The 26,891-nt window shown below is 36.4% G+C and overlaps 1 protein-coding gene and 1 pseudogene across 4 annotated transcripts in view; one reads left to right on the top strand and one right to left on the bottom strand.

Annotated features, from left to right (window-relative positions):
* The window catches only part of SNX29 (sorting nexin 29), a 636,216-nt gene that overhangs the window by 100,734 nt on the left and 508,591 nt on the right, over positions 1 to 26,891 (top strand). For all 4 annotated transcript variants that reach the window (XM_027839088.1, XM_027839089.1, XM_027839091.1 and 1 more), the window contains one exon: positions 26,445 to 26,508. In XM_027839088.1, the coding sequence (XP_027694889.1) occupies positions 26,445 to 26,508 (64 nt within the window). The remainder of the gene's footprint in view (positions 1 to 26,444; positions 26,509 to 26,891) is intronic.
* On the bottom strand, positions 358 to 6,383 carry LOC114025664 (annotated as a pseudogene).

Consider the following 26,891-nt stretch of genomic DNA (forward strand, 5'->3'; position numbering starts at 1 on the left):
ATTTTTTTAGATCAGCCCTGAAAAGTGTGGAAAGGCTGAACACTTGTATCAGTGCAAAGGAAGGATAGTGTAAGCTTGCATGTGACATTGAGGACCAAAAAATTAAAAACCAACCACACTGAACTGGTCTCGTGAGGTGGGACTTGTTTTCCTGACAAAGTGGAAGGAGCCTACCTTAAGGGATAACAAGTGGATCTCTTTGTGACAGGGCAGGAAGGAACCAAGTGGTCGCTACGACTCAGATAGATCACAATACAACAGATTGGGTCACAGGGGGAACAGGCACTTGCTTCATGACTTAGGCCCAATGTTCTACGATAAAGCTGATCAGCCTATTGGTGGAGGCATCATGAGAGGTCACAGGTTTATTAAAGTTCTACTCAGGCTCAGATTTCTTGGCCAGTTGCTGTCCCAGTTCCACTCCCCAGTGATCATGACTGTCGACTTGGAGAGGCCAATATCTGACCACAATGAATAATGTCCACCAATCCAATCCTAGAATTCAAACATATTTTGAGTGTTGATTCCAAACTCTTGAACTTTAGGTGCATTGGTAGATAAGGCCACAAAGTGCTTTGTCACACCTGAAGGATCCTTTACTACCTGAAGGAACCACTCCTTGGCTTTCTCTGCATTGGTGATTGTCTCCTGGGTGGTGAATATCTTTGAGGCAATGAGGAAGAGGGAATTCTGGGTGGAGTTCAGCAAGGATCTTGGCAATGTGGGTACCATCAATAATGGAGACAAACCAGACCCAAGGACCTCCTTTAGAGTAGAGCTTCAGGGCTTCTATCACCATCAGAGGACCCAAGTCAGAACCTCCAGTGCCAATGTTGATTACATACATCTGTAATCATCTTCCCAGTGTAGCCTTTCCAGCTGCTACCACAAACATGCTGGCAGAATACCTTGATTTTCTCCAACACTTTGTTCACCTCTGGTACCACATCATCGCCATCTGCTAGCATGGGTTTATTGGAGTGATTCCACAGTGCCATGTGGAGTACAGCCCAGTCCTTGGTGAAATTGAGCTTCTTCCTCTTGAACATTTGTTCCTGAGCATCTTCCACCCCTTGAGACTTAGTAAGCTCAATAAAGCATCTTCATCACATCTTCTGTGATGAGGTTCTTAGAGTAATCTACAAGGATGTGTCCATTTTTGGTGTCGAGATTCAGGTTGAAGCAGTCCTGGTCTGCCTCAAAAAGGCGCCAGATGTTGAGCTCAGATCTTTGCTTGCGGTGCCACTGGACTAGCTTCTGCAAGTTTGGGTCCAGACTGAGCGCAGCTATGGCAGGGACACAGCCCAGAAAGATAAGGCGTGAAACTGAATAATTTTATAGTTAGCAAAATCTGAAAAGTACATCTTAAAAAATCCAACAATAAAAACAATCCTCCCAAAAATCCACTAACAACCAGGGATCTTAAGCAAGTTAGGCTCTTAAGTTCAAATAGCTTTTGTTTGTGAAATTTCTAGTGGAAACAAAAAACTCTAAGTTGAAGACAAGGGCTATGCTATTAAAGAAACTTTCTCTTCTTCCCCAGAAACCTTGAATTTCAGTTAAGAACCTGTCAAACAGAGGAGACATGTTCTTTAATGGAGGAATGCTTTGCTTAAAATAGTTTTGCAAAGGATTGCTCTGATAAATATTATTGTGATTGAGTTGAGGAGTCAAAACCAAGGATACCTATGCATCTATAGAGCTCAGTGGTCGTTAGAGTCATGTTTAGTTTGTGCTAGGTGAGTGTAGGAGGAGATTAAGAATTATTGCTTTCGGGAAGTATTCTACCATCATTTCTCTTCACTAAGTTACTCTTGCTTTACAGTCTCTCCTTTAGGGACTGAATACTCTTTGCTATCTCAGTAATGAGATGAGTAGCTTAGAAGTACCATAGCAAGATCATCACATATCAGTATTGGATTCACTAGGGAACTTGAAAGTTTTGGTTATATAATTTCATTTTATCTTATCTCTGTCATGTGTTGGTGAGAATGCTGATAATGCTTTGGTCATTCTGTTGAGAACTGCATACATTGGAGAGAAAAACACATTTGTGTTTATTATTTCCTTTGGAAATAAAGTTAATCACATAATACTTTGCTGTTTTGATTGACATGCCTGGAGTAAGACTTACATTCATTAAGACTTTAGAGAAAACTAGAAAAAGAAATTTGAAAGGTCAGTGTTGAGCCAGCAGAGTTTTCCTAGTAGATTTATTACTTGATGTTAATGTTTAGGAAAATATTTATGAATATCATATTTAAAAGAGAATAACTCATCCTTTCTAACTGGAATGACAGGGTGGACTTAGAGTCTGAAACCATGCTTTCTGCTGATAACTCCAAGGATGAGAGGAACTCTCATTGAGAAAATTTGTAAACATGCCAGAGAAGAAAATGTAATCCTTCAGATTTGGCATAAAGATTTGATACTTTGTAGTACAAAATCAGGAAAGGTGGCACACGTGGGACCTCTGACTGATCTTTAACCAGGATATTAGAATCCACATCCTTTTGCCTGGTGCTTTTAAAAGGGATATACATTCTGGGTGATGATGAACTGATAGTTACTGACGTGATTGCCGTCCTTTGTTGATCAGGCAGGACTAATTCCCCTACTTTCAGGATTACAAGTAGGTTTGCTGAGCTGGATGGGAAGGTTGACAGCTTCCTTCTTTGGAATCTTAACTGGTTAAAACCTCCCAAATATAGGGGATATTTCTTCTCTTCATGCCAGCAATTTTTTCAGTGGTACCAGAGTATGGAACTTAGAGGGAAAAGAGTATTTGTTCAGGCCTTTTTCAGCCAGCACCTCATTTCTTTTCATCAGTCAGTTAACTGATAAGCTTTTTTGTCTCTCAGTTTTGCTTTTCCCCAGTGTTGGGGAGGACGCAGAAGATAGGTAAGAATTGAGCCTCATCTCCAGGGATCTTGTAGCCTGGTTGTATAGAATAGCCATACATCTGTGAAACACTTGTGTAAAAAGATAAAACAGAGTTTAAAGAAAGGCAGATAGTGTGGTACAGATAGTAACTATGGTGAAGTTTAGGAAGATGAGTGAGGACTGGAGTACTTTGAAAGGCTAGACTAGGCTATGATCTTAGACTTAGAATGAGAAAAACTTGAGAGGTTATCTAATTCAACTTCATTGTTTTACAAAAAAAGAAACTGAGGCTCAGAGAAGTCAAATTGATATGAATAGAGTCACCCTGGTTGTAAGTGACAGCCTTGGGATTTGAACCTGGGTCTCTAACTCAAAACCTTGCATGCTTTCCATGTTTTCCTTGCATGCTTTCCAACACATGGTTTTCTGTGATGTGAGAGATTTGAGCAGATTTGGATAAGTAGAAAGGGAGAATGATCTTCTGCCTTCTTTCCTCTGTTCATCTCAGAAGGGTGAGATCTTATCTTCTTGCCCACACTAAATACTGTCCTCAGTTTTATGGGTACTGAATTTATCCCTTTACTTGGGGCACCTAATTTCCTGGTGGCTGATGAATAGATTTCTTCTTTTCCCCTCGTTGAACCTCTTAGTTGTTTTATTCATTCATTTATTTATTTACTTTGCTTTGGAAAAAAATAGGGAGTAGAGAGGTGAGGAGAGAGTACATCTAATTCATCTTTTCCTCATTTGTTCAGCATGTGCCCGTTCCTGGGAATAACCCAAGTGTTTGCTTGTCAGTAAACCCAGCTTCCCTTTTCTCCAGTAGATAGGCTGAGGTGTCATTTGCTTTATTTTATTTTGCATTGTATTCAAGTGGATAGATAGTGTGGTGTAGTGACTAAGAAACCAGGAAGATCTGGGTTCAAATTCTACTTTTGACTGTGTAGATCAATACAGCAGTCATTAAAAGCTTACTATATGTTAGGTACTGTGCAAAGCTGATACATAGTCATTCAGTCAGGAGGCATTTGTTAGGTGCCTGCTATATGCCAGGCACCTTTCCTTTAACACATACTGGCTGTGTAACCCTGGGTAATTCACTTAACTTTTCAGTGCTCTTGGCAACTTTTTAAGACTTTAAGTTATAGAGAAGGGGATAGCCTGAATTAGTAATTGGAGTTTCCTCACCTGGGAGTTCACTATGCCAGTGAAATCAAAGATCTAGTCCTTATCCTTATAGTTTATAATAGTTTATCACCTTAAGCCAGCGTCTACTTTTGTAATATGAAATCAAAAATAAAGAAGAAAATGCAAACTGTAGGATTTTAATTAAAAAATGAGAATCAACTAGTGTCATTGTAGTGAGCTCATTGATTTGTTTTGCATCCAAATGCAAAATAGGAGATAAATAATATATTCTTATCTGAGAAACCCTTCTGTTATATGGCTTCAGAACCTCTAGTTCATATGTGGTGAGTGGGAAGGGTGGATAACCTCTTCCTTCATAAGTCCAAATCTTTCCATATTTTTCCAAGTCCACCAACTCATCATTTCCTATACTACAGCAGTATTCCCACCTTATACTGTTTTAAATAGTCCAAAACAATGCTGATAAATATGGCTGATACATAGTGTAGTTTCTATTTTTCTCTTTTGATTAAATCTGTTTTAGCTTTGACTTTGTCTAAGATCACGATTACCACTCCTGCTCCTCTTTCCATAACACATTCTACTCCTGATCTTTATTTTATGTTTGTATGTATCTCTTATTTCCTATCCCTCCTGACTCCTCTACTTTACTTCTATCTGCTATCTTGCTCTTCTGTTAGTTAACCTACTGCCCCCCAACCCAGGACCCCTCCCTTATCCTCCCATTCCCGTTAATCTAAACACCCTTCTATATTCCCCTTTAACCTATTCCCTTACCCTCCCCTCTAGAGATCCCTCCCTTATCCTCTCCTCCCCCATCCCCTTAGCATTTTATTTCTTTCTGGATTTAGAAGACTTTTATACTTTTCTAGATATGTATGTATTGTTCCTTCCTGAACCCATTCCTGATGAGAATATGTTTCCAGAACTACCAGCCCTCCTCCCCCGTCTGATTCCTCTGTGTCAGTTCTTCCTCTTGCACCTGCTTTATACAAGATAATTAATCTTTTTAGCTGTCATATCATACTCAGGTCTACTCTAGTCTTTCTCATGAACTGCCCAATTACTAATAACAATCTTAGATATAAGTTTTACATTTTACATATATAAAAGGGAAGCAATCAGTCCTTATTGAGTCCCTTTTAATTAGTCTTTGGTATGTACCTTATATTTCTCTTGGCTCTTATATGTCAAATCTTTCATTAAGTTCAGAGTTTGTTTGTTTTTTAACAAAGTCCTAAAAGTCTGACAATTCATTAAATGTCCATTTTTTTCCCATTCAGGATTATGCTTAGCTTTGCTGGGTATGATATTTTTGTTCAGAACCCCAGTTCTTTTGCTTTTCAATATATAATGTTCTAAGACCTGTAGTCTTTTAGTATCACTGCCGCTGGATCTTGTGTGATTCTAATTGTGGCACCACCATATTTAAATTGTTTTTTTCTTATTGCTCATAATATTTTATCCTTGAGTTGGGGATTTTTGAATTTGATTATAATATTCCTGTGGATTTTCCTCATAGGATCTCTTTCAGGTGGTGATCAATGGATTTTTTCAATTTCTACTTTCTCCTCTAGTTCTAATCTTCAGGACAATTTTCTTTAATAATTTCTTGTTTTATTGTATCAAGATTCTTTTTTTGATCATAGCTTTCAGGTAGGCTGATTATTCTTATGTTTTCTTGATCTGTGCTCTAGATCAGTTGTCTTTCTTATGAGATATTTCACATTCTTTTCTATTTCGTTATTCTTCATATTTTGTTTTATTGTTTCTTGATCTCCTATAACTTTGCTGGCTTCCCCTTGCCCAATTCTGATTTTCAGAGTCATTTTCTTCCTTAAGATTCTGAACCTCCTTTTCCAATTGGTTGATTTTCTTTTCATAATCTTCTTGTTTTTCTTAGATTGTTCTTTTTTTTTTTAAGCTTTTCCTCAATCTCTCTCATTTGATTTTTAAAGTCTTTTTAAAGTTCTTCTATTAATTCTTTTTGGGCAGGTGATCATTTGATGTTACTCTTTGGGGTAGAAGAGGGTTTCTTTGCTTCAGTATCCTCCTCTGAAGATGAACCCTAGTCTTCTCTATTTCCATAGTAACTCTCTATGGTTAGATTCTTTCTCCTTTGTTCATTTTTTTTTTTTTGGTAGCAACTTAGTTTTTGTAATCACCTCTAGTCCTGGGGTATGGGAGATAGTGCCTCTGGCCTCAGATACTTCTTCAGTTCTCCCCTCTTGCCTGGAACTGAAACCAAGACCTCCAGCCTCCTATAAATGCTCATGGACAGTGGCGTCCCTGTCCCACTGCTTTTGGACTCACTAGGTGTATGCTGGTTCCTTCTTACCTTCTGGCTGCATCTCTGCAGTGGCATTCTTTGTCAGAAGAGGTTTCTTTCATCTTTCCCCACTCAAACTCCTCTCACTGTCCTGGGGGCAAAAGTTCCTGTGGCAGGGGCAGAAGTAGCCTCCCAACCCAGCTAACCTCTTGGACCAAACTTTGTTCTGGGATTTTTTTTCCGATCTTCTCCAATTGTCCCAGGAGGACTACCATTCTGCCCCTACTCGTATTTATTTTTGCTGCTCTATGTTTACCCTGAAGTGCTTATTTTATTTTATTTGTTGGGGAAAATCTTGAGAGCTTGGAATTTTCTGACTTACTCTGCTGTCTTTCCAAAATCCTCTCCCTGGTCAACATGTTTTTTTTAATTAATTAATCTATTTTTAGTTTTCAGCATTGATTTCCATAAGATTTTGAGTTTTAAATTTTCTCCCCTTCCCTCTCTTCCTCCCTCCTCAAGACAACATGCAATCTGATATAGACTCTACTTACACATTCATATTAAGTATATTTTCACTTTAGTAATGATGTATAGAAGAATTAGAACTAATGAGAAGAACCATGAGAGAAAGAGGAAATAAAACAACAAAAGAAAAGGAGAACAAATAGTATGTTTCCATCTGCATTCAGATTCCATAGTTCTTTCTCTGGATGTGGATAGCATTTTCCATCATGAGTCTTTTGGAGTTGTCTTAGATCCTTGCATTGTTGAGAAGAGCTAAGTCTATCAAAGTGATAGTCATCACACAATATGGCTATTACTATGTACAGTGTTCTCCTGGTTCTGCTCATTTCACTCAGCATCAGTGGTCAACACATTTTGAAAGAGGGCTGTAGATGATATGAATGTCAAATGGCTTCTCATTTGAGGTAAGCATAGCCAGAAGACCTTAGTTTGAATCTTAGCACTGGTAAATACTAAGCATGTTTTATTATCTGCAAAATGTAGAAAATAATACTTGAGTTAAAGAAATGTTGGACTTTATGTAGCAATTCTCTCATGAATCTACTTACATATGATTTTTCATTACGTCTTCCTTCCCCCTTACCAGCAGTAAACTCTATGAGGTTAGGTAATGTCTTTTCACAGGTTTTTGTTTTTTGTTTTTTGTTTGCTTTTTGTGGTGAGGCAGTCAGGGTTAAGTGACTCACCCAGGGTCACACAGCTAGTAAGTGTCAAGTGCCTGAAGCTGGATTTCAACTCAGGTCCTCCTCACTCCAGGGCTGGTGCTCTATCCACTGTTCCACCTAGCTGCCCCTTTTCACAGTTTTATATCTTACTCGACATCCAGGACAGGACTTTGTACACAATAGGCATCTAAAAAATGTTGACTGAAATGAATTCATGAATTAAACATTGTTCATAACTATATATGTGCTTCAATTCCATTTTTCCTTCTAAATGAGTAATTGTAGATGGTCTGTTCTTTTAAGCGTAGTACTCATAGCTCTCAATTATAATGAAGGGGAACATTGCCATGGATAATGGATCTTCTGAGCTAGGAAAGGACCAGCTTTCTTGAGGTAGGTAAACTTGGTGTGAGGCCACAGTTGCAATCTAACGTGGTTTAAATCTACCTGAAAAGGGACCTGGTGCTTGAAGGTAAATAAATTATGTATCATTATCTTGATATATTTTTTAACTCCTTCTAATAGAGTGCTGTGTCAATAATTGAAAATTATCATTTTAATTTATTGTTTTTCTGGATTGGTTATCATGAGGTTTTAGGTACCACTTATTCCATTGCTAGTAACTTGCTGTATGTACTTTAAATCTTTTATTTAACCTTGAAAACCCTCAAATCACTTGTCTGTAAAATAGCGGGTGAAAAATTCAAGTCCTTTCCTGCTACAGATGGATAGGAGTCTGAACTAAAAGCATCCTAAGAGCCTTGGAAAAAGAGCTAATAAAACATTATTGCCATTATTTATAATAGCAGATTATCCTGCATTCATGCCTACTTACAGTTGGAAGTGATGTGAAAACCAGTCTTGGCAGGAGAATTTTGTCCTTGCTCTTATGTGTGTGAGGCAGCATGGAAATTGCCTATTCATATGATATTGCAGCCAGAGGGCAGAATGAAACTGTACAGCTTTATATTCTAATTATTTATGAACATTTCACATGTAATTAATCTTCCTTGCCACCAATTAACCCCTGCTTGGTGGTATGTGAGGCCATCACAACAGATGTTGGTATCTAGCACCCTTGAGGACATATTTATTCAGTGTTTCTAGCTCAAGAAGGGTCATGGTTTCCCTAGAATAAATTTGGCCTATCATCTAGCCAACTGGAGTAGTAACAGATGAAGGGGACTTACTGAACACTGTGGTTGATGGCAGTGATTGGGCAGTTGTATATTTAACTCTTTCTGGGTCATAGAATCTAAGCATCTCTGAGCTGAAGGGAATTTTAGAACTCATCTAGCATTTTAAAGATGAATAGAGGCCCAGAGAAATTGTGATATGGCTAAGTTATTAGTAAAACCAGGACTGCAGTCAAAGTCTCTTGATTCACAATGCAAAAGGATTTTTATTACATGATACTACCTTACTCATAATAGTTGTGTTTCTCTTTCTGCTTAGCTCATACCACACCTCTCCTAAATATCAATGACCGAAGTTCCAAATGCATGTTTTTACCATGTCCTAGTTCAGTGGGATTGTAGAGGACTTTTTTCAGCATTGGTCTCTTTGGTATTTGTTGTTATAATTAGTTTAAAACATGGAGATAGTTCCACATTTTAGGAAAGACATCAATAAACTGTAAAGTATTCAGAGGAGGATGACAAGGCTGGTGAAGAGTCTCAAAATCATGCCCTATTAGGAATAGTTGAAGAAATTGGGGTTGTTTGGTCTGGAGAAGAGAAGATTTGGAAGTTAGGATGGGGGCCTAGAGTTGTCTTCAAGTTTTTGAAGGCAGTAATGTGGAAGAAGGTTAAAACTTATTCATCTTGACTCCAGATGACATAATTTAGAACAGTGAGTGAAAAATGGTCAGCGGCAAATTTTCCTTTGATATAAGAAAAAACTTACTAATCATTAGATTGATGTAAAAGTGGAATGAGTGATGCCTAGATATCATGGTTGGATGATTAGTTGTTAGGTATTTTATAGAGCAGCTTCTTATATATGGGTTGAACCTGGTGGCTACTGACTGAGGTCTCTTTCATCTCTGAGATTCTGTCAGAATAGGTATCACTGATAGGTGTGTAATCCTCTTTGGTGTGAATACTAAAAAACTTTATAGAGTGGATGGTATGACAGTTGCAACCAATTTGGAGATCTATGAGGTAAGACTTTTAAAATTTGAAGATCTTGATCTGTGAATTGAGGAACCACACAAAAAGAAAATTATTAACTCACTTTCACTTCGTAGATATTCTCTGAAAAATTTGTGCAAATCTCTATGCTTTGTAACTTGATTCTTGTTTCAAATTCAGTGGGTAAGTCATTATTTAATTGGTGAATCATTGTAAAATGTAGTCTCCCTTTCTTATGTGAAGATTTCTCAAAGGATTCATATTGATCTGTGATTGCATCAATGTGGATGGTTTCACTAATAATGAAATTTAAATCTATGCAGTTCTGTCTACCCTGTGTAAGTCTTGTCCATATACTGCCATAAGTTTGCTAGAGGGGAAATCCACCCGAAATTCTAGTGGGGGTGTTCCTCTCTTTCTCCTGACATTGTATGGATAATAATGGAGCAGATGGGCTGCCCATTGGTTATCTTTAGTTCTAATTGCCAGATCAGCCCATTTTTTTTTCATATATTTCTATGATGATATCATTTACTTAATTTTTTCCCCAAATTTTCTTATTTACTGTGCTTGCTTATATCCATTGTGCTTCTCTCCATTGACTTTTATGTGATACTCATGGAAGAGAATCATAACCACTCAAAAAACAGTTTGACCTAACCATACACATGAGAAAAACTTAATGGATGAAAAATGTCTCTTGTCTATATTGTGACATATAGTTGGATGAACGGCTTGTAGAGTTTATCTGTTAATAAATATGTCTTAGACAGAACACAGATGGTCAATGAGTTGGACCCAGGATTAAATAGAAAAAGAACAGCTGGCTGAATTGCTTTCAGGAAATTGTTGTTGGTTGTCATTTGCTTTTGAAGAGGACCAATGACATCATGGTGTAATGTGTGAATTGGATTTAGGACAAAAGTCAAGATGACTGGTGATGAGCTGGATGCAGTGGATGACCTTGGCATCTTCAGTGTCCAACCAGCTCTAAGCATGCCATAGTGCTTGCTTCAGCCACCTTTCATGGCTGTTGGAACAAATTGCTCTCATCTGCCCTTTTTTCTGGGGGAATTCTTTGGGGGGGTGGTTAGGCAATGGGGTTAAGTGATTTGCCCAGGGTCACATAGTTAGTGAGTGTTATGTGTCTGAGGCTGGATTTGAACTCAGGTCCTCCTGAATCCAGGGCCGGTGCTCTATCCCCTGTGCCACCTAGCTGGGAAGTCTTTATATACTTGCGTAGACATTCCCCTAACGCACAGATAGCTTTGAGGTTTGTCAGTTACTCTTAAATTGGTTTAGCCCATCTGCCAAGATGGTTTTTACCAAAGTGTGACTGCTGTGCATGCTACAGCTTTTTTTAAAAAATTAATTTATTTTGATTTATCAATAATCACCTCCATATGATTTTGAGTTTAAAATTTTTCTCCCCCTTCCTCCCCACCACCCTCCCCAAGATGGCACACAGTCTGATATAGGCTATACATTTACATTCATATTAAACATATTTTCACATTAGTGATGTTGTAAGTAGAAATTAAAGCCAATAGGAGGAACCATCAGAAAGAGGAAACAAAACTCAACAGAAGAGAAAAAAATTAGCAATTCGGCTTCCATAGTTCTTTCTTTGGGTGTGGATAGCATTTTCCATCATAAGGCCTCTGGAGATGTCTTAGATCCTTGTTTGCCAGGAAGGGTTAAATTTATCAATATTAGTCATCCTGCAACGTGGCTGTTATTGTGTACAACGTTCTCTTGGTTCTGCTCACTTCACTCAGCATCAGACCATACAAGTCTTTCAAGGATTTTCTGAAGTCAGCCTGTTCATCATTTCTCATAGCACAATAGTATTCCATCACATTCATATACCACAACTTGCTCAGCCATTCCCCAATTGATGGGCATCCTCTCAATTTCCAATTCTTTGCCACCACAAAAAGAGCTGCTATGAATATTTTTGTACATGTAGGTCCTTTTCCCGTTTGTGTGATCTTTTGGGATATAGTCCCAGAAGTGCTATTGCTGGGTCAAAGGGTATGCACATTTTTATAGCCCTTTGGGCATAGTTCCAAATTGCTCTCCAAAATGGTTGGATCATTTCACAACTCCACCAACAATGCATTAGTGTTCCAATGTTCCCGCATCTTCTCCAACATTTATCATTTTCTTGTTTTGTCATCTTGGCCAATCTGATAGGTGTGATATGGTACTTCAGAGTTGTTTTGATTTGCGTTTCTCTAATCAATAGTGATTTAGAGCATTTTTTCATGTGACTATAGATGGCTTTAATTTCTTCATCTGAGAACTGTCTGTTCATATCCTTTGACCATTTATCAATTGGGGAATGGCTTGTATTCTTATAAATTTGAATTAATTCTCTATATATTTTAGAAATGAGGCCCTTATCAGAGAGGCTGGTTGTAAAAATTCTTTCCCAATTTTCTACCTTCCTTCTAATCTTAGTTGCATTGGCTTTGTTTGTGCAAAAACTTTTCAGTTTAATGTAATCAAAATTATCTATTTTGCTTTTCATAATGTTCTCTATCTCCTGTTTGGTCATGAATTCTTCTGTTCTCCATAGATCTGACAGGTAAACTATTCCTTGCTCTCCTAGTTTGCTTATAGTATCAGCCTTTATATCTAAATCATGAACCCATTTTGACTTTATTTTGGTATGTGGTGTGAGATTTTGGTTTATGCCTAGTTTCTGCCACACTCTTTTCCAGTTTTCCCAGCAGTTTTTTTCAAAGAGTGGGTTCTTATCCCAGAAGCTGGGGTCTTTGGGTTTATCAAATAATAGATTACTATAGTCATTGACTACTGTGTCTTGCATATTTAACCTATTCCACTGATCCACTACTCTATTTCTTAGCCAGTACCAAGCAGTTTTGATGATTGCTGCTTTATAATACAATTTAAGATCTGGAATGGCTAGGCCATCTTCCCCTGCATTTCTTTTCATTAGTTCTCTTGATATTCTGGACCTTTGTTCTTCCAAATGAATCTTGTTATTATTTTTTCTAACTCTATAAAATAATTTTTGGTAGTTTGATTGGTATGGCACTGAATAAGTAAATTAGCTTAGGTAGAATTGTCATTTTTATTATATTAGCTCGGCCTACCCATGAGCAACTGATGTTTTTCCAGTTATTTAGATCTGATTTTATTTGCATGAGAAGTGTTTTGTAATTATGTGCATAGAGTTCCTGGGTTCATTTCGGGAGGTAGACTCCTAAATATTTTATAATGTCTACAGTAAGTTTAAATGGAATTTCTCTTTCTATCTCTTGCTGTTGGGCTTTGTTGATAATATATAGAAATGCCGATGATTTATATGGGTTTATTTTATACATGCTACAGCTTCTTGAAGCCATAGGTGAGAGTGGGGTGAATCAGGTAGATACCAAAGGTGTATGACCAGCCCTGAAAAGGGCTCAGCAAGCCCTCGCATCAGAGGTGCTAGTCCTTCTGAACACCCCATTCACCCCAAGGAAATTGTAGTGCTCCTTTTATGACACCAAACTTCTCCTGAAACAAAGGCCTATCTTTTAAATAGCAATATTCTTATAGTCTTGTTGTGTAACTTCAAGTCATGGAACACTACATCTCCAAAGAATTACAAATGATTGGAGGTTTCTTGCCTCCCTAATTTGCCTTTGTCAATTTGAACCTGTAGCCTAATATTTGTGGCACAGCCTTTGGAACTGTGCTAATTCACATGATTCTCCGATGATATTCAAATGAAAAATGATTATGGAATATGGCATTTTAAAGCTAGATAGAAACTTAGAGATCATTTGGTCCAGAGGTTCTTAACTTTATTGTGTCATGGAGCCCTTTGGCAGTTGGAGGAGCCTGTGAACCTGTTCTTAGAATACTACTTTTAAATGAATAAAATACGGTACATAGAATCAGAAAGGAAAGCAATTACATTGAAATACAGTCACCAAAATATTCAAGATAAGTTCATAGACCCAAGATTAAGAACCACTGATCTAGTCCAGTCCCCTTGTTTGACAGATGAATGAACTGGTGAAGAGAGACTTGTCAGTGTTCTTGACAGAACGAATTTCTTGACTTATCATATTTATTGATCTTTCCACTGTGTCATTCTGCCTGACTTGGTCCTGCTTTCTTTAGTAGTTTTACATCCTGACTTAGAAAACACTCTCAGTGGAAAAAGAGTTGATTCTGTCTTATTGACAGAGTGAGTGGTGGGCCCCTAATGGAGAGGCTAGCTAAGCAATGTTGGGGGTTTACTTGATTATCTTTTAAAAAATTTTTTTCTGTTTTTTTAGAATGTATCTTATTCTCAACTTAAGAATTAAAACAAGCATTTCCATAACATAGTAGAATAGAAAAAAAAGATGATTGCACATAAAACTGCAAATCTATTATGTACAACTTGCTATTCCTTTTAAATATATAAGAAAGTTATTTAACTTTCTTCCCCCCCCTTTTTTTCTTTCCTCTCTGACTTAGAAATGGCTACCATTAGACACAAATATGTATGTATATATGTATATGTATGCACACACACATATTCTATACATACTTCTATTTATCAGTTCTCTATCTGGATGCAGATAGCATCTTCCTTCATAGATCCTTTGTAGTTAATTTGGTTATTTATAATAGTCAAAATGACTTATTTGCTCAGAGTTGTTCTTAAAACAATATTGCTGTTATTATATACAATGTTCTCTTGTTCTGCTCATTTTGCTCTTTGTTGTTTCATGCAAGTCTATTTGTGTTTTTTCTAAGATCACTGAGTTCATCATTTCCTATTGCACAGAAGTATTCCATCACGATCATATACTACAACTTCTTTAGCCATTTCCTAATTGACGAGCATCCCCACAATTTTTAGGGTTTTTTTGTCACCACAAAGAGAGCTACTATAATATTTTAAAACTTATCAGTTCTTTTCCTTTTTCCCTAATAGTCTTGGGAAACAGACCTACTAGTGGTGTTGTTGGATCAAAGGCAGTTTGATAACTCTTTGGGCATAATTCCAGATTGTTCTCCAAAATGTTTGGATTAGTTCAGAGTTCTGCCAACTGTGAATGTGTCCCAATTTTTCCATATCCCCTCCAACATTTGTTGCTTTCCTCATCAATCGTTTTAACTAATCTGATAGGTGTAAAATGATATCTCAATGTTGTTTTAATTTGCATTTCTCTAATCAATAATGATTTAGAGCATTTTTGTATGACTATAAATTGTTTTCATTTCTTTATCCAGAAGTTTATATTCTTTGACCATTTATCAAATAGGAATGACTTGTATTCTTTTAGATTTGACAAAGTTATTTATATATTTGAGATGAGACCTTTATCTGAGAGACTCTTATAAATTCTCTCCCCCCTACCCCCAGTTTTTTGCTTTCCTTATGATCTTGGCTACATTTGTTTTATTTTTACAAAACCTTTTTAATTTAATGTAATCAAAATTATCCATTTTATACCTCAAACTGCTCTATCTCGTTATTTATTCATAAATTGTTAACCTATCCATAAATCTGATAGGTAATATGTTCCATGTTCTTCAGATTTTCTTGTCTCTCTCTTTATATCTAGGTTATATATCCATTTTGACCTTATCTTGGTAAATGGTGTAAGATATTGGTCAATGTCCTGTTTCTGTCAGACAGCTTTCCAGCTTTCCCAACAATTTTTACCAAGTAATAAATTCTTATCCCCAAAACTTGTTCTTACACTTGTCAAACACAAGGTTACTATAGTCATTTATTGCTGTGTATTATATGTCTACTCTCTTCTACAGCTCTATCTTTATATTTCTTAGCCAATACTAGATGGTTTTGATAATAATATAAAATACATGTACATATAACATATTACATGCATAAGTATATTATATATTATAATATAGTTTAAGATCTGGTACTGCTAAACCAACTCATTTTGCATGTTTTTCATTAGTTCCTTTGATATTCTTGACCTTTTGTTCTTCCAAATAAATTTTATTTTATTTATTTATTTATTTTTAGGCAATTGGAGTTAAGTGATTTGTCCAGGGTCACATAGCTAGTAAGTGTCAAGTGTTTGGTCTGAGGCCGGATTTGAACTCAGGTTCTTCTGACTTCAGGGCCGGTGCTCTATCCACTACGCCACCCAGCTGCCCCGAATTTTGTTATTTTTCTAACTCGGTAAAATAATATTTGGTAATTTAATTGGGATGGCATTGAATATATAAATCAGTTTAAGTAAATTGTCATTTTTATTATATTGGCCCTGCCTACCCATGAACAATTACTCTCTCTCCAATTATTTAAATCTGATTTTACTTGTATAAAAAGTTTTTTTCATAATTTTGTTCATATAGTTCCTGGGTTTGTTTTGGCAGGTATTCCCAGATATTTTATGCTGTCTAGAGTTATTTTAAATGGAGTATCTCTTACTATCTCCTCTTGCAAGTTTTTGTTTGTGATATATAGGAAAGCTGATGATTTGTGTGGATTTACTTTATATCCTGTTACTTTGCTAAAAGTATTGTTTCAACTAACATTTTAATTGAGCCTTTGAAATTTTTCAAGTGCATCATCATATTGTCCTCAAAAAGAGATAGTTTTATTACCTCATTTCCTTTTCGGATTCCTTCCACTTTTTCTTCTCTTATTGCTGTTGCTAGAATTTCCAGTACAATATTTAATAATATTGGTGACAGTAGGCATCCTTGTTTCACACTTGATCTTACTGGGAAGGCTTCTAGTTTTTCCAGGGAAAAATCCATTTATATCTATACTTTCAAGGGTTTTACGAGAAATGAATGTTGTACTTTATCAAAAGCTTTTTCTATATTGATGTAATCATATGATTTTGTTACTTTTATTGTTGATATGATCAATTATGTTAATAACTTTCCTTTTGTTAAACCATCTCTGCATTCCTAGTATAAATCCCACTTGGTCATAATGTATAATATTTGTAATATATTGTTGTATGTATTGTAATATACTTCTAGCTTGTATTTTATATAGGATCTTTGCATCCATATTTATTAATGAAATTGGTCTATAATTTTCTTTCTCTGTTTTTATTCTTCCTGGGTTAGTTATCAGTATCATTTTTGTTTCATAAAAGGAGTTTGGTAGGATCCCTTCTTTGCCTCTTATTCCAAATAATTTATTTACTAGTAGAATTAATTGATTTTTAAATGTTTGATACAATTCACTTGTAAATCTGTATGGTCCTGATGCTTTTTTCTTAGGAAGCTCATTTATGGCCGGTTCAATTTCTTTGTCTAAAATAAGTCTATTTAGATATTCTATTTCCTCTTCTGCTAATCTAAGCAGTTTATATTTTTGTAAATATTCTTCCATTTTACTTAAATTGTTAAATTTACTGGCATGTATTTGGGCAAAATAACTCCCTATAATTGCTTTGATTTAATCTTCCTTAGTGGTATATTCACCCTTTTCATTTTTAATAGCAATGATTTGGTTTTCTTTTTACCTTTTAAAAATTATATTAACCAATGATTTATCTTTTTTATTGTTTATTTTTTCATAAAATACCTCTTAGTTGTATTTATTGGTTCAATGGTTTTCTTACACTCAATTTTATTAATCTTACCTTTAATTTTTTTGGGGGGGGGCTAGGCAGTGGGGTTAAGTAACTTGTCCATGATCACACAGCTAGTAAGTCTTATCTTTAATTTTTAATTTGATAATCCTTGTTGAGCTTTTTTTTTTTTTTTTTTTTTTGGTGAGGCAGTCAGGGTTAAGTGACTTGCCCAGGGTCACACAGCTAGTAAGTTTCAAGTGTCTGAGACCGGATTTGAACTTAAGTCATTCTGACTCCAAGGCTGGAGCTCTATCTATTGTGCCACCTAGCTGTCCCCCTAATTTGATCATCCTGAAGAATCTAGTGATGTGGCAATGTGACTACACCCTGTCTGAGACTAGCATTTGAAACCGATGTTCACCTTGCTTGATTAGAAGTGTGGCTGCATTTTGACCCCGTGGTGTTACCTCCCTAGTGGTCTCTGAAACACTTAAAAATTTGCATTTAAGTCATATGAAAAGAATAAGCTCTTTCCTCATGTTTGGTTAATAGTGCATTATGTAAGAGGAGAATTGGGGAAACCTTAATAGGTCAAAGTTTTCAAGGCTTTGGAGGATAAAAGATAGTCTGTTGTCATTTGAAATTTGTACTTTGTCACGTAATGAAGAAGGAGATCACAGTGATAGAGACCAAACAAATAGTGAAATGTGCAGTGTTGGGAAGAAGAGAGAAAATTACATAGTACTGACAGTAGCTCTGCTATTGTATGTCACTTGTGGTTGGTGATGTGTAATATTTATTAGCTGGATGAAAATAAACCCCTATGTTACCCACTGTCTGAGAACCGTGGCAGCAAAGCACTGTGGCAGAATGTGAATGCATGTTAACATCGAATGCTTGTTAAGAAATAGAAAAGCCCTCAGAGAGTGGGTTTTATTAGGATTTTGGATCTCAGCCTCTCCCTGAGTTTTGCAGGCACTGTAGATATTCCTTTGCAGAGTAGACAGCAATAGCTCTGACAGCAGTTCTTGCTGAGGTCGATTTTTTTAACTCTGAATATTGGACTACTATTTTTCTTGCTGTTTTTAAGTGCTATTACAAGTCATTCTGATGCTGACAAGTATATAGAGACATTGTACTGGAGACTGAAAATGCATGTGAAGGAGTAAAAGGGATGGTAAACGTTTTACCACTTGTTAGTCAAGTGTGCCATATCCCAGCGAGGGGCTTTGGGGCTATACAATTTGTGCTGTTCAAAGGCATTTTTGTGTCTAAATCTGTTAAGAATAGTGCCATTTTCTTTTTAGGAAGAGAGGGAACATATTTTCCAACTCCTGTCATACTGAAGATTTTCTTTTCTTTCTTTTCTTTTTTATTTTCTTTTTGAGTTTTTCACATGGGATCTTGGTTTGCGGTATTGTCGTTATTTGGAATTCCCATATTCTGTCCTTTATTCTTAGTGCTTGGCCTTATGTTCAGTGGGGTGACTCATAGATATGTAATTGTCTATGTTCTCTGTCCCATAGTTGGGAGATCACTCTCTGGCTCTGATTTCACATGATGTACCTGATCATTGTGTTTGAAATGACAGAAACATCTATTTTCCCAGAAAAGTTGCAAATTTTCTAGAGGCAGAGACTACTGTTCTGTATTCACTATGCTAAGAAATTGCCTTCTGTTTGAAGATTGCCCTTTAGAATTCTTGGAAAATATGTTTTGCCAAGCTTTCCAAAATCATTGCTGACCTAGTTGCATAAAGTGTAATATTCTCTCACTTTCGATGTTAGGCCCTTAAGGGAAGTTCCATTTGGCCTTGCTTATACTTGTGAAAGTGGCATGCCCTTAGAACAGATAAACATTTTAGTCTGAAATTGGGCTAATACTGTGAAAAATTAGAAAAATCCATTTTCCTAAAAGGAGACTGAGTCCGCTTTTGTATTCACAACGTTTGCCTAATACCCTCCCTATGCATAGCTGGAACATGGTAAATACAGGCAGACCTCTGCGTGTCTTATAATCACTCCACTCAGAAAGAAGCCAATAAACCATATGGAGGAATGGTTTTTGTTGTCATCTTCTCCTTTGGTTGGCATACTTTTCTGAGGAGGTTTCTGTCTGTGAGAACTCCTCGTGGTTGTTAGGTTGTTAGAAGTCCCATCTAGCCCCCTTCCCACCTTTTTGCTGCTGTAGCTTCAACCTATATTAACCATCTTCTAGAGCCTCCAGATAGTTCTCATACCCCTTGTTTCACTCCCTGTCTTCCTCAGGTCTATGGGTTTGGGGGGGAATTGGGGCTATCTCAAGGCTAAGGATTTCAAGGGGATGTGGGGATTCAGGGCTACTATTACTATTTAGTTTTAATTATGGTTTAAGCAGGTATTTGTGTGCTGATTTAGAATGTTAGTTAGTTAGTTAGAAAACTAACCATCATTTATAATATTGTTTCTATATGAAAACATTCAGATATCAAAAAAATATTCAAAAATAATTGACTTAAAATTGAACTTTTGGAAATACAACCTGTTTATTAGTTGGAGAATGCCTGTATTTGTTGAAAGAAATTATGTACTTTGTACAAAAGTTCTTTTATATGCTGTGTGTGGTATATCAATTTTCTCAGAATTAGGATAAGGTAAAATACATGTAAAACTAAGGGTATACTGAATATAATTTGATTTCTTTTTAAGAATTAAGAAAATACTTTAGAATCTTACATTGCCTTAGGGTCATCATTATTAATAAAGGCTACCATTGCACTATAGCTGTGAGGTGCCAGTTAGTAAAAAGTTCCAGGTGATAAAATAATGGATAGCAAAGATTTTACTTAATTAATCAATTATCATATTTATTCAGGACCTAAGATGAATAATAGAGGCAGCGTGGCATAGTCGATAGAATACTGGGCTTGAAATCAAGAAGAATTAGGTGCAAATCCTACCTTTATTTTTTTTCTTTTTTTATTAATTTATTTTGATTTATCAACAATCACTTCCATATGCTTTTGAGTTTAAAAATTTTCTCCCCCTTCCTCCCTACCACCCTCCCCAAGATGGCTCACAATCTGATATAGGCTATACGTATTCATTCCTGTTAAACATATTTTCACATTGGTGATGTTGTAAGTAAGAATTAGAACCAATAGGAGGAACCACCAGAAAGAGGAAACAAAACTCAACAGAAGAAAAAAAAATAGCAAATAGTATGCTTTGATCTGCATTCAAACTCCATAGTTCTTTCTTTGGATGTGGATAGTATTTTCCATCACGAGGCCTTTGGAGATGTCTTAGATCCCTGTGTTGCTGCGAAGGCTTAAGTTTATCAATATTAGTCATCACACAACGCGGCTGTTATTGTGTACAATGTTCTCTTGGTTCTGCTCACTTCACTCAGCATTGGACCATACAAGTCTTTCCAGGTTTTTCTTAAGTCAGCCTGTTCATCATTTCTTATAGCACAATAGTATTCCATTACATTCATATACCACAACTTTTTCAGCCATTTTCAATTGATGGGCATCCTCTCAATTTCCAATTCTTTGCCACCACACAAAGAGCTGCTATAAATGTTTTTGTACATGTGGGTCAAATCCTACCTTTAACCCTTAATTGTCTGATCCTAGGTAAGTCACTTAACCTCTGTTTGCCTCAAGCAGCTCCTTAGTACTTTTCCATCTGGATGAACTTTAAATAAAATATATCTAGAACTGAACTAAATTTTTTTTCCCCATTCTCCACTTGCAAGAAGAAAAAAAACATCCTTTGCTTCTCTTGATTTTGTTAATGGTATCACCAATCTCTCAGTTCCTTAGGCTGAAACAGTAAGTGATCTTTGATTCCCTCCCTTTTTTTTGCCTCCTGCTTCCAATCAGTTGCAGAGTCCTTTAATTCTGTCACTAAAAAAATATGGCTCCAAATCCATCCTTTCTCACCGTTTCTGTTGCCACAACTCCAGTTCTGGGCCCTATTACCTCCTGAACAATCATTCACAGACTCCTAATTCATCTTTCCGCCTCTTGCATGTTCCCCTTTTTGTCTGTCTTACACATGACTGCCATCATATTCTTTCCAAGCCCAACTATGATGATGTTACCTTCTTGCTTTTAACAAAACATTTAATCATCTTTCAGGTTATTCTTATGGACAGGTTAGAGAGATCTTGCCTAGATGATAGGGCAGCGTGGTGGCTTGGGAACTGGTTGAATAACTTAATCCAAAGATTGGTTCCTCATGGCGCAGTGTTGGTTTTGAAGGAGGGACTCAGGGTCGATGTGTCTGTGTTTTTCAAAATCTTTATCAATGACTTGGGGGAAGTTAAAGGAAGTAGAGTAGTTAAATGGATGACAAAGTCAGGGTCCAGAAAGATCCAAACATAGTAGAACAACGAACTTCCTGTACAGATGAGACTAGATGATATTTAAGGTCCCTTCAAATTCTCAGATTCTCTGATTCTGTGCTCATGTCATGAATTGATCTTTATTGCCAGAGGGAGCTCCCACAGTGCTAAATCTCCACATTGCTGAAATAATAGATCCTTTATGTATTTGAATAATAATAATGATAATAGCTAGGATTAATTTAGAACTTAAAGGGTTTGCAAAGCACTTTACAATTATTATCTCATTTTATCTTCATAATAACCCTGGGAGGTAGGTGGTGTTGTAATTCCCATTTTATAGATGAGGAAACTGAGGCAGCCTGAAATTAAGTGACTTGCCCAGAGTTACACAGCTAGTAAGTGTCTAAAGCTGCCTGCAAGGAGCTTATTTCTCCTGAGAGATAGAATATATAAGCAGATAGAGAAATAGAAGGTAATTTGAGGAGGCAGAGGAAACTAACAAGTAGGTCAAGAATGGCTTTGGGTAGTATGTGTGAGTGAAGTTGAATCCTGCAGGAAGCTAAGAATTCCAAGGGTTGAAAGTGAAGAGAGTACATTCTAGATATCAGGATAGCCTTTGCAAAGACATGGAAATAGGAGATCAAATGTCAATTTTATGGAACAGTAAATAGGCCAATTTGGCTGGGACATTGAGTGTGTTAAGGTGAAATAATTTTGGAAAGGTAGATTTGAATCCAATTGTGAAGTGCTTTAAATGCTATATTGAGGAGCTTGTCTTTTATTCTAAAGGCAGTAGGGAGTCAGTAAAGATTCTTAAGCAAAGGAGTGATGACGTGTCATATAGAAAGATTATTTTGACAGCTATTTGGAAGACAAGTTGGAAAGGGGGAGAGCCTGGAAGCAAGGAGAACAGTTAGGAGACAGTTGCAGTGTTTCAGATGAGATTTGATAAGGGATGAAGTAGGGTAATGGCTATGTGAGTGGAGAAATGGGGATAAATTTGAGAAATGTACTGGTAAAGTGAACAAGATATGGCCAAGTGATGGGTTATAGAAGTTAGCTATTAGAACATGAATAATATTAGAGCAGATCAGAAAACAATTTAATCAATCTTATATATGAAAAATATAGATCTGATGCTAGTAAATGGGTCAATTTTCATTAAGTTGATAAAAATATTGGCATTAATAAATAAACTCTTCTTGAGAATTATGAGTCAGTCTATTAGTACATATTCCCATCTTGGTTCCAGGATACATGAAAGAATTAATAAAAAAATATTTATTAAGTGCTTACTATGTGCCAGGTACTGTGTTAAGGATTGGAAATACCAAAACAAAATGATACAGTCCCTGCTCTCATGAGACTTAAAATGGGAATAGTTTTGGGGAGTTACAGGGATGGCGAATTGATCCACAGGGATGTCAGTTGACATTCTCTTTCCAGAAGAATCGGTAGTATTGATTGGTTACTGTGTCCAAAACAGGAGATGGAAAGTGAGATTGGGAGTACGTGAATGGTGGCAGAGTAAATGGCTGGAGGGGTTGTATCTAGGCTGGCTAGATATAATGTGCTAATTGAGTTTGCACTCACTCACCAATAAAAACAGTTCAGGCCCAAGGTGGGAGTCACAAAACTAAGTGGATTAACTTCCCCAGGGGTGAGGGTGTATTGTGTGGAGGTTCAGTCCAGAGGGTGCTATTCTAGTTGGGGAACAAGTTGGGTGGCAGCAGGGCAGATCATCACTTATGGAAGCTCTCAGTTTTGATTTCAGTGTTTTCATGATGGAAATTTTGTTCACAGAGCCAAGTTAATCTAAATATTGCTCAGAGTTTGGTCATGTAGCCCAAAACTTCAGGTAGTTTTTTCCTAATAGCCTACTGGTTCATGTGTGTTAATTAGGTAAGACTTATTTTTTTTCCTAAAAGTCTCAGATGGGTCAACCTAACTCTCAGGAGAGTGCACTGATCATATTTTCTTCTAGGTCTTAGGTAGAAAACATGAATAATTTCATACTAACTACATTGTACACTCCTCAAATTTTCCATGAATCTTAACCAGAGAGACTTTTCTGCTATTAAAAATAGCAACGAATGAAAAACCATCCTGTTGGCCCTTTTTAGGGCCCAAACAGACCTTGACTTAAACAAACAATTTTCCAATTTCCTGAGCCTTCGATGCACGACTGAAAGATTGTAGAGTTTTCAAGGTTTCGTTGAGATAAAAGCTAAGGACAGATGATCCTGATTTCCTGCAAAAATATATTGTGTTAGATAAAGATCTTTGAATCTGACCTTTTTCATGGCCATAGTCTCATGGTTTAGACTGAATCACTTGAATCTGTTGCAGATATTTGTTTTCAATATTTCCATGAGTTTTAAAAAATTTAAACACTAGAAAATGAATATCAAATTATTTCACTTTTGAGTCTTTGTTAGTGATTGGATATGTGGTAAATGAAGCATTAAGTTTACGTTAGCTATGTGTTTTAATGCATGTGAAGGGAAATAAATGCTCTTTTTTAAAGTTAAGAACTAATTAGCTTGGAGCTTGGCTTTCAATATTTGGAGGTTATTTAGAAAATCATTGTTTCTCTCTCCCTTCCCCTCTCCCTTGAAGTCTAGATGAATAAAACTTGTTTTGGGCAGGAAGAAGGAAGAAAAGTTTTAATTTGTTGTATGGAGCACCTCAGCTTAGTCCTTTGATAGGAATAAAAAAATGTTTATAAGCCATTCATTGCTAACAGGGCAAGGAAAAACTCTTGGAGTGAGAACAGAGCTTGTAATGATATATTTAATTTAACAGGATGCCTGTTGGCATTCATTGTCTTGTTATTCAGAAATGAATATCTGTCCAGTTTATCAAAATGCTTAACAGCTTAAGTTCCAACACTCATATTAATAGCTAGCATTTATCTAATTGTAAGGTTTGCAAAGTGCTTTATGTGTATTATCTGATTGGATCTTGATTGAAACATAGAGTGAGCTTGTCTGGAAGATGATAAACGTACTTTTTTTTTCCTTCCTAAATGATAATCTGATAATCCTCATATGTGAACTTGTATTATGAAAGATATTTCAGTAAGGATGGAAATAGTCTATAATGTGATATATCCCTTATGATATTCCATATTATAATCACTGCTGATGGAATTAATTTAAATATTTTTCTTAGTGTTGGCTTTTTTCTGTATTGGTTTTAATTAATTCAGAATATTTCACATGCATTTTTTCTATATTCAGTATTCTTTTTTAGGAATTTAAGACAGGAAAGCAAATTGCTTCAATCTTGTCATTTTCCTATTAAAAATGTTAAATGGCTCCCACTGCCTATAGGGTAAAATCTCAACATCTTAGCACAGCATTTGTGGCCCTGTCTTTAGCCTAATCTATTTTTATACCCTTAATAGACACTTTACATTAGCTAAGTTGGTTCAACACTGCCCCCTGAACTCATTCTTTCATTTGTGCCTTTGCTTGTGCTTCCTTCCACCTTGAAGGTGTTTCCAGTTCCTCTTCATCTATCCAGATTGTCCATCTATCCAGATTGTCCATCTATCCAGACCTTTGTAGGTCCAGCACAGATCCCTCCACCTTTGTGACTGGCCTAGCTGGCATTAATCACTTCCTCCTTTCATGGCATTCCATGCCTGTATTATTACTTAGAGAATTCTGGAGTTGGAAGGGATTTTAGAGGAGCGTGGAGGGATGTGCTACAGAAGATATGGGGAACCTGTGGTCTTCTAGGTCCTCAGGTGCAGCCTTTTGAGCGAGTCCAAGTTTTACTGAATATATCCTTTTATTAAAGAGATTTGTTCTGTGAAGTTTAGATTCAATCAAAGGGCCACACTTGAGGACCTAGAGGGCCACATGTGGCCTTGAAGCCACAGGTTCCTTATCCTTGCGCTACAGTATCTCTGACAGATCTTCTTGAATACTTCAGTGATAAGAAACAAAATACATTTTGAGGTTTCCTATTCTGTTTGTTGAAATCTCTTCCTTAAAATGGATTAAAATCTGCATTCTTACAACTTGCAACCATTACACCCTTGTTATGTCCTTTGTAACAAAGTAGAATAAGCCTGATCCTTTTTCTAGATGATGGGCCTTCAGATATTTGAAGATGACTGTTGGGCTCCTCCTTAACTGTTCTCTTTTTTCAAGCTAATTCTCCATAATTCCTTAAACCTATTCTCATATGGCATGATTTCTAGACCCTGCAGCACATTGTTCATTTTTTTTTCTGACTGTACTACATTTTGTCAATAACTCCCAGAATTAAAAAGATATACCTTCAGTAGGATAGGGAACAGTGTTAATTTCTCTTTTTTAAAATACTAATTATTTGTGGATAGAGCACCGGCCCTGAAGTCAGGAGGACCTGAGTTCAAATCGAGCCTCAGACTAAACACTTGGACGCTTACTAGCTGTGTGACCCTGGGCAAGTCACTTAACCCCAATTGCCTAAAAACAAAACAAAACAAAAACAAGTAAAATACTAAGTACTTCTGTTTATGCAGCCTAAGATTTTATTAGTTTTAACTTTTTGGTACTTATTACTAACTTATATTGTGTTGTGTATATACATACATACATACATAAATACATACCTATATGCATATATGTGTGTCTAGGTCTATATGTCTCTATCAATATATCTTGCCTACTTAAGTGGATTGCAAAAATTTTGAGGGCTGGCCCATGTCTCGTATCCCCCATTGTGCCTAATATCTAAATAAATTTAATAAATATTTGTTGATATGAAATCCCACTCATGGCAGCCACCTTGAAAATTAACTTTTCTGTTCTCTCAGATAAGATAGTTGGGGATTACTTCTCTATAGAACAAAGAGCCTCCTCCAGACAAGTTATTTTTAATGACACAGGATGCTGAGATATGAAGTGATGTAATAGGTTTGGCCTGTCACTTAATTTGTCCTTGCTTTTTTCCCTTTTAGATGAACTGCGTCAAGCTATTGTGGCTATGATGAACAGAAAGGATGAATTGGAAGAAGAAAACAGGTATCTTGTGGCCTTCCAGCTGTCAAATTCTACTCTTCCCTAACCCCTTTTGGGTGCTACATTTTTGAGGCCAAGTGACTCTGTGTGTGTCTGTGTGTGTGTATATAATGAAACTTGTTTCTGTTTTATACAAAAATGTACAGAATAGCATTTTAAAAAATCTTTGTATCTATGTCTTGTAACATAAGATTGCTCCCCAGAATAACAAAAGCACATTCTTAGTTTCATGAATCACTATTGTTATTAAGAAGTCCTTAAATTGTGTAATGCTTTTAACCATTCAGAAATGTTTTTACCTCCCTCTTCTCATTTCACATATGAGTGTTGTCATTCCCATTTTTAGTACAGAATGGTTAAATCACCTTTTTGCCCATTCACAAGGT

This window comes from Vombatus ursinus, unplaced genomic scaffold, assembly GCF_900497805.2.
Source record: "Vombatus ursinus unplaced genomic scaffold, bare-nosed wombat genome assembly UNPS02014832.1, whole genome shotgun sequence".
Taxonomy (NCBI): domain Eukaryota; kingdom Metazoa; phylum Chordata; class Mammalia; order Diprotodontia; family Vombatidae; genus Vombatus; species Vombatus ursinus.